Source organism: Dictyostelium discoideum (assembly GCF_000004695.1).
Source record: "Dictyostelium discoideum AX4 chromosome 1 chromosome, whole genome shotgun sequence".
NCBI lineage: Eukaryota > Evosea > Eumycetozoa > Dictyosteliales > Dictyosteliaceae > Dictyostelium > Dictyostelium discoideum.
In genome coordinates, this window is record NC_007087.3 from 3425420 (window position 1) to 3432919 (window position 7500).

The following is a 7500-nucleotide window of genomic DNA, read 5'->3' on the forward strand; positions in this document are numbered from 1 at the left end:
CGACAAATATTATTGTATTACAAATGGTTGGTTAAATCCATGGTTAGCTTCAATTAATTTTTGGAAAAGATTAGAAAATGTTGTCACATTATTAACTGGTGTTTTACCAAGAACTGATGATGGTGCTTGGTGTGGTATTCCTTCAAGTCAATAATAATAATAATAATAATAAAAAAAAATAAAAAAATAATTAATAATAATAATAATAATAATAATAATAAAATTAATAAATAAATTAAATAAAAAAAAAAAAATAAAGAATTTAATAAATGTTTAAATTCTTATTTTTTTTTTTTTTCTTATCATTTTAATAATACATATATGTTTATTTTTATTTTTATTTTAAATTAATTTTTCAAACCAATCTTTACCAGCAGCTCTTTTTGATAAATTTAAACAAGGAATAACTTGTTGAATTGAAGGTATATTACCAAATGAAAGACCAACAAGTGATAGATAGGAATGCATAACATCAGGTAATTGACCAGGTTCTTTTGCTACACCACCAATTGCTTCGTGTTGAGCAGAGCCAATGAAAGCATTGATTGAAGCGAAATCGATAAGATCATAACGATCAATCATCATTAATGAAGCACCAATCCAAAATGCATAACATGTATCTGGGTCTTTATTTGTACGACCGCAGAAACCAGTGATTTGCTTCTTTACTAACCAAAATGTTAATTGCTCTTTGAATGGCTCCAATACATCTAATCTTCCCAACAACGATAACGAAGCGATGGCACAGTAAGTTGGACCACCATGTGCTTCTTGTTGTGGTGTTTGGCCAAATGCAAATTCATAGGATAAACAACTTTTAATATAATCTATTGCGCTCTCTTTATTAATTGCTGACCAGTCATCTAAAATGAATGAAATTGCACATGCAGAGAATAAATGTCTAAGATCATAATCTCCTACATTTGGTGAACCACTGATTGCACCATCCGATTCTCTTTGTCTCTTTCTTAATGAATCTATAATTGCCTTCTTATTTACACCACTAAAATCATCGCCCAATATTCTTAATATCAATAATGCACAATATGTATTTGGTGTACTTGGTAAATCATATTCCAATGGTCCATTTTCACTTGTATGTACACTTTTATCACAACAAAATTCTTGTCCTAAAAAATTATATCCTCTAAATCCACAATTTTCTAAATTAATTTCTAAATTTTTTTTTTTTTTAAAATAAATTAATAAGAGTGATTTTATTAATTTTTTTTTAAAAGTATATATAATCATCATACCTGGATTATCTTTTGATGGTAATATTTGTCTTGAATAAACCCAATTGATAATATCTTGTTTTTCTTTTTCAAGTATATCAGTTTTATTTAAAAGATCTAATCCTGATACTACAAAAAATATTAATGATAAATGATTTGGTAAACCTGATGTATATGGTGCTGGTAATGCATTTAATGATCTTTGAAAGAATTTTGCTAATTTTTCTTCATTTATACAACTACCCATTCTCTTTATTTAATTATCTATTTAATTTATTAATTTCTTTTGATTTGATAATATTTGTTTTTTTTTTTTTAATTTTTGGTATTCAAAAGGTAGTCAATGAAATTTTTTTTTTTTTTTTTTCATTTTTATTTTTTTATATTTTATTTTTTTTTTTTTAAAAAAAATTAAATTTAATTTTTTGAAAATCAAAATTGGGTTTATTAATTGATCTTTAATTTCCTAAATCATAATTTATCATTTATAAATGTTTTTATCGTTTTTTTTTTTTATTGAAATTGCATCAAAAATTAAAAAAAAAAAAAATTATTTATAATAGACACAATATATATTTTTTTTTTTTATTTTTTTAAACAATATTTTTTTATTTTTAATATGAATTTACTTTTTAAAAATGGGGCACTCAAAAATACAAAATGATATATAATATAAAAAAAGATATTTAAAAAAAATGAATGTAAATAATGTTTTTTTTTTTTTTTCTTTATATTTTAAATCAATGAATTCCATTTTTTTTTAAATATCTAATTTTATAAAAATTTTATTCCTATTAGTTGTTCTTCAAAATAATTTTTTAATTTCAAAGAATTAATGTTAAATATAAAATGAACCAATTTAGTCAAAACAATTTTTTTAAATTTCAAACTAAAATATTTTCACTAAATTTTTTTTTTTTTTTTTTTTTTTTTTTCATGATTTTTTTTTTTTTTTTTTTTTTTTTTTTTTTTTTTTTAATTAAAACTAAACACAAATGACAGATACAACAAAAAACGATAAATATAATTTAAAATTAATAGATTCAATGCAAAGTAATTATTTAGAATGATTTTTTTTTTTTCATAGTCTTATAGTTAAATAATATTAATAATAATAATATTAAATAATAATATTAAATAATAATATTAAATAATAATTAATAATAACAATAATAGAGGAAGCACCATATGATAAAGTGTGGAATTTAGCATGGCATCCAAATGGTGAGATATTAGCAACATGTGCAAATGATAAATATATTCAAATATGGAGTAAAGATACAAATGGTAAATGGGGATTAGTTCAATCATTAGAAGGTCATGAAAAAACCGTTAGAAGAGTTGCATGGTCACCATGTGGTAGATTTTTAGCAGGTGCAAGTTTTGATGCATCAACTTCAATTTGGGAGAAATCAAAAGATGAATTAGAATTTACACATGTATCTTCATTAGAAGGTCATACATATGAAGTTAAATCAGTTGCTTGGGATTCAACTGGTACATTATTAGCAACTTGTAGTAGAGATAAATCAATTTGGATTTGGCAAAGTAAAAAATTTTAAAATAAAATAATAATAGTAATAATTAATAATTATATATATATATATATATTAATATTTAATATAATTAATATAATTTAATAATTTTATTATATTATAGTGGAAGATGATAATGATTTTGAATGTTTATCAATTAATAGTGGACATGGTCAAGATATTAAATGTGTATTATGGCATCCAAATGAAGAATTATTAGCAAGTAGTAGTTATGATGATACAATTAAATTTTGGAAAGATATAGATGGTGATTGGGAATGTATTAATACTTTAACTGGTCATGAATCTTCAATTTGGGATTTAGCTTTCAATAAAGATGGTGATAAATTGGTTTCTTGTGGTGAGGATAAATTGGTTTTATTTTGGAAATTTGATAAAGGTAATAATCTATAGATTAATTTTATATATATTACATATTTAAACATTTTTGAATAAATAAATTAAATAAAAATATTTATTAATTTATTTTATTTTTTTATTTTTTTTTAGAAAATGAAAAATGGATTAATATATTTAAATTTAAAAATGAAAATTCAAGACCAATTTATAGTATTGACTGGTCAAGTTTAACAAATACAATTGTGACTGGTTCAGCCGATGATAGTATAATATTTTATGAACAAGAAAGTGATGATACACCAGATAAATATAAAATAATATTAAAGAAAAAAAATGCTCACGATAGTGATGTAAATTGCACGAAATGGAATCCAAAATTTAAAAATATTTTAGCCTCTTGTGGTGATGATGGTTTCATTAAAATTTGGGAATTACAAGATAAATAAAATATTTTAATAATAATAATAATAATAATAATAATAATAATAATAATAATAATAATAATAAATAATATATAATAATAATTTTTTTTTTTATTTTTAGTTTTTTTTTTTTTTTTTTTTTTTTTTTATTATTTGTTAAATATCGATGAATGAAATGTAAGATATATAGTGAGTGGGTGAAAGTTTAAAAATTTTAATTTAAAATTATATATAAAAAAAAAAGAAAGTTCACATATGTTTTAATTTTGAGCAGTAGTTGTGGTAGTGGTTGTGGTAGTTGGTGGTGCTTCTGTTGCTGGGGTAGAATGGTTTTCAGATGATTCAGCTGGTGCAGCAGCAGCAGGTTCAGGAGAAGAAGTTTGTTTTGCAGATTTTTTAGCTTGACGTTTCTTTTGTTTATCATCCATTTTCTTTGCTATTTTATCAAAGAATCTTTCAATTTTATTTTCAAATTTATTAAGTTTCTCTTTCATTGTTTCCTTTTTAGATGATGCAGCTTCGACAGCTTCTTTGGAAGATGATGGTTTATCTTGTTCTTCAACTGCAACAACTTCTACAAAATCACTTTCAATTGGTGATTCTTCATCTTTAACATGATCAATTTTAATTTCTGGTGTTTCCATTTTTGGTTCTTCAGCTTTTGGCTCTTCAGCTTTTGGTTCTTCAACTTTTGGTTCTTCAACTTTTGGTTCTTCAACTTTTGGTTCTTCAACTTTTGGTTCTTCAACCTTTGGTTCTTCAACTTTGGTTTCTACTGGTGTTGTATTTTCAGTTGATGACATTATTAATTTTTTTATTATATATTATTATATTTTTTTTTATATTTACAATGAATTATTCAATAATATAATTTTTTAAATTTTATTATTCTTATTATTATTTTTATTTTTTTATTTTTTTAATTTTTTATTTTTTTAATATTATTATAAAGTATGAAAGTATATTTATTGAAAAAAAAAAAAAGAATTAATTGTAATATAATTTTATTATATTATTTAAATAAAAAGTTTTAATGAAAAAAAAAAAAAAAATTAAAAAATTGGATTTTATAAACAAATTCCATTGTATTTAAAATATTTTATTCTTTTTAATTATTATTATTATTATTTTTTTATTTTATTCACTAATTTTTATATATGTTATTTTTAAAAGGGTGTTTATAGTTCTGACGTTCTCATATTATCTACATTAAATTATAAAAGAAATAATGGCAAAATTCTTGTATATATATAAAGTTTTCCACTATGAAGTAATAATATTAATTATTTTTTTTTATTCATAAATTCCTGTTGTATCTGTTTAGATAACGTATAATAAAAAATAAAAAAAATTAAAACGTAATCCATCGAACACACAAAATAAAATAAAACAATTAAATAAATAAATAAATAAATAAATTTTGTTTTAATTATTTGTTTTTATTAATTTTTTTTATCTTTTAATTTTTTTTTTTTTTATTTTTTTTTTTTTTTTATTTTTTTTTTTTTTTAATAGATTATATTTTACATCATATAATTTTTTTAGATTTTTAATTATTGCACCATAAAAAATAATAATTAAATAATTATTTTATATAGTGCAATAATAATATTATTGTTATGAAATTAAAGTATAATTTTTTCTTTTATAACCCAATGACACTTTTTTGATTTGATTTGTTCCATTTTTTTTAAAATTTAAAGTGAAAATAATTAAATTATGGGGAAAATTTGAAGTAGAATATAGATTTTTTATGAATTTTTTCCAATTGTTTCAAAAAAAATAAAATAAAATAAAATAAATAAAAAATTAACATGCTAACAAAATTAATAATTTAAGAATTTGAATAAATCACCTTTTTATAAAAAATATGATTTTATTTTTTGGTAATTTTTATTGATTTATTAATTTTTTTAAAAAATTTGTTTGTTTTTTATTTATTTTAATTAATTAGAGTTTACACACCAAAGGCAATAATAATAAACCAATAATAAGGTTTATAAATTTTTGGACTAAGTGTGTTTTACTGAGAGTCGAACCAGTGGTTTAAATTTTTCCTTAAAAAATTCGCCTAGACATGGGATCGAACCATGGACCTAGCGGTTAACAGCCGCTCGCTCTGCCTACTGAGCCATCCAGGCGTATTTGTGATTTTTTATTATTAATTGCAACATAACGTATTTTTTCAAATTAGCATTATTTATCATTTAAAGTAAAATGGAGAAGAAGGGTATCGATCCCTTTACCTCTCGCATGCTAAGCGAGCGCTCTACCATCTGAGCTACATCCCCTTTGATGATATAAAAAATAAATTAGCCAGAAAATATAGAAAAAATAATTATAACAATGAATAACAAAAAACTAAATTAACATCAAAATAAAAATATTTAATTGTGAATTAATTTTTGAATAATTAAATTAATTGATTATCCCTTTGCAGTTTTTAAAAAAAGTATTCATTAAAAATTTAATTCAATTTAATTTAATTTAATTTATTAAGACAAAAACTGTTGGGATTATTAGTATTAAACTTTTTTCGTCAAAAAAACCCTATATTGTTTGGGTTAACAATTAAAATTTATTATAGTGAAAAAAATATGAAATCTCCACCGCCAAAAGACAAAAATTTTTGATGGAATATTTTTAAATTTTAATATTATAAATTAAATTTATAAATAGTTGGAACCAGGAATTCAATGTCCATTCCATTTTTAATTTCCTTAATAAAAAAAAATTGGTATCATTTTTCTTATTTTATTATTTAAAACTTTAAAAAAAAAAAAATTATTTATAAAAAAAAAAAAAAAAACCACGTTTATTTTTAAAAATATCTTTCTAAATTAAATTATTATTATAATAAAATTTTGAAAATAAAATAAAAATAAAAATTATTTTTAGATGTTTTATTAAAAGAAATTTTGATTTTTAGCAAACACAAAACAGTGTGGTTACACAAAAAAATATCTTGGTTTTTTTTTTTTTTTTTTTTTTTAAAAAAAAAAAAATTAATGAAATTATTGATTGTGATTAAAAATAATTATTTTAAAAATATCTCATGATTTTCTTTTCAAAGCTTAACGGTGTGAATATTTATTTTATTTTTAATTTTTATTTTTACTTTTATTTTTTATTTTTTTTTTTTTTATTTTTTTATTTTTTTATTTTTTTTTTTTTTTACTTAAATCATATTTCTTTTTCATTTGTATTATACTTGTAAAATTATTTGTAATTTTAATACTGTATTTTAAACCTAAATTATTTTTTTATTTTATTTTATATTTTTTATTTTTTTAATATATATAATTTTTAAAAAGAAAAAAAAGAAAATTTAAAGATATAAAAAAAAAAAAAAAACAATAATAATAATAATATATTTGTAATAATAATAATAAAAAAAAAAAAAAAAAAAATTGATTAATAAAAAATGGACCAAGTTTCAATTGAAATGAGTTCAACACCACGTCCAACAATGGTGAAATCAAAATCACAACTAAGTTTGAGAAGATCACTTACAATTACTTTTAAAGATCTTGCCTATTCTGTAACAGTTAAAAAGAAGAAAATGCAAATTCTTAAAGGTGTAAGTGGTACTGTAACCCCTGGTGAATTAGTTGCAGTTTTTGGTCCATCTGGTAATTATTTATTTATTTACTTTTTTATCTTTTTTTTTTTCCAAATTTAATTATAAATAAAAAAATTAAATATTCTTTTCTAATTTTTTTTTTTTTTTTTTTTTTTTTTCCAAATTTAATTATAAATAAAAAATTTTATAGGTAGCGGTAAAACAACATTATTGGATATTTTAGCAAATAGAAAAGAAAGTGGAGAAATTTCAGGAGCAGTATTAATCAATGGAAATGAAATTGATGATGATTATAAAAGATTATGTAGTTATGTTGTTCAAGAAGATGTTTTATTACCAACCATTACAGTACGTGAAACACTTAG

The 7500-nt window shown here is 20.3% G+C and overlaps 5 protein-coding genes and 2 non-coding genes across 7 annotated transcripts in view; 3 read left to right on the plus strand and 4 right to left on the minus strand.

Moving 5' to 3' along the window:
* Positions 1-154, plus strand: part of DDB_G0269724 (hypothetical protein) — a gene marked incomplete at both ends in the record, with an annotated part of 1180 nt that extends 1026 nt beyond the window's left edge. Inside the window, one exon of the mRNA XM_641135.1 lies at positions 1-154. This exon is cut by the window's left edge and continues 367 nt beyond it. Within this exon, the coding sequence (XP_646227.1) occupies positions 1-154 (154 nt within the window).
* Positions 155-342: 188 nt separating this feature from the next.
* On the minus strand, positions 343-1482 carry DDB_G0269726 (hypothetical protein; the record flags this gene model as incomplete). Its single annotated transcript, XM_641136.1, has 2 exons — positions 343-1175; positions 1257-1482. The coding sequence occupies 2 exons, from the start codon at positions 1480-1482 to the stop codon at positions 343-345; spliced, it is 1059 nt and encodes a 352-aa protein (XP_646228.1).
* A 748-nt stretch (positions 1483-2230) lies between these two features.
* ciao1 (WD40 repeat-containing protein) lies at positions 2231-3576 on the plus strand (the record flags this gene model as incomplete). Its single annotated transcript, XM_641137.1, has 4 exons — positions 2231-2288; positions 2412-2783; positions 2895-3170; positions 3281-3576. 4 exons carry the CDS (start codon positions 2231-2233, stop codon positions 3574-3576), a joined length of 1002 nt encoding a protein of 333 aa, XP_646229.1.
* A 236-nt stretch (positions 3577-3812) lies between these two features.
* On the minus strand, positions 3813-4355 carry DDB_G0269730 (hypothetical protein; the record flags this gene model as incomplete). Its single annotated transcript, XM_641138.1, has 1 exon — positions 3813-4355. One exon carries the CDS (start codon positions 4353-4355, stop codon positions 3813-3815), a length of 543 nt encoding a protein of 180 aa, XP_646230.1.
* A 1265-nt stretch (positions 4356-5620) lies between these two features.
* On the minus strand, positions 5621-5693 carry tRNA-Asn-GUU-6. The gene has a single exon. It is a non-coding gene; the product is annotated as a tRNA-Asn (tRNA).
* Positions 5694-5770: 77 nt separating this feature from the next.
* Positions 5771-5843, minus strand: tRNA-Ala-AGC-1. Its single transcript has one exon. It is a non-coding gene; the product is annotated as a tRNA-Ala (tRNA).
* Positions 5844-6976: 1133 nt separating this feature from the next.
* abcG22 (ABC transporter G family protein) overlaps positions 6977-7500 on the plus strand; it is a gene marked incomplete at both ends in the record, with an annotated part of 2387 nt that continues 1863 nt past the window's right edge. Inside the window, 2 exons of the mRNA XM_641139.1 lie at positions 6977-7184; positions 7326-7500. The exon at positions 7326-7500 is cut by the window's right edge and continues 172 nt beyond it. Coding sequence (XP_646231.1) covers positions 6977-7184; positions 7326-7500 — 383 coding nt within the window. The remainder of the gene's footprint in view (positions 7185-7325) is intronic.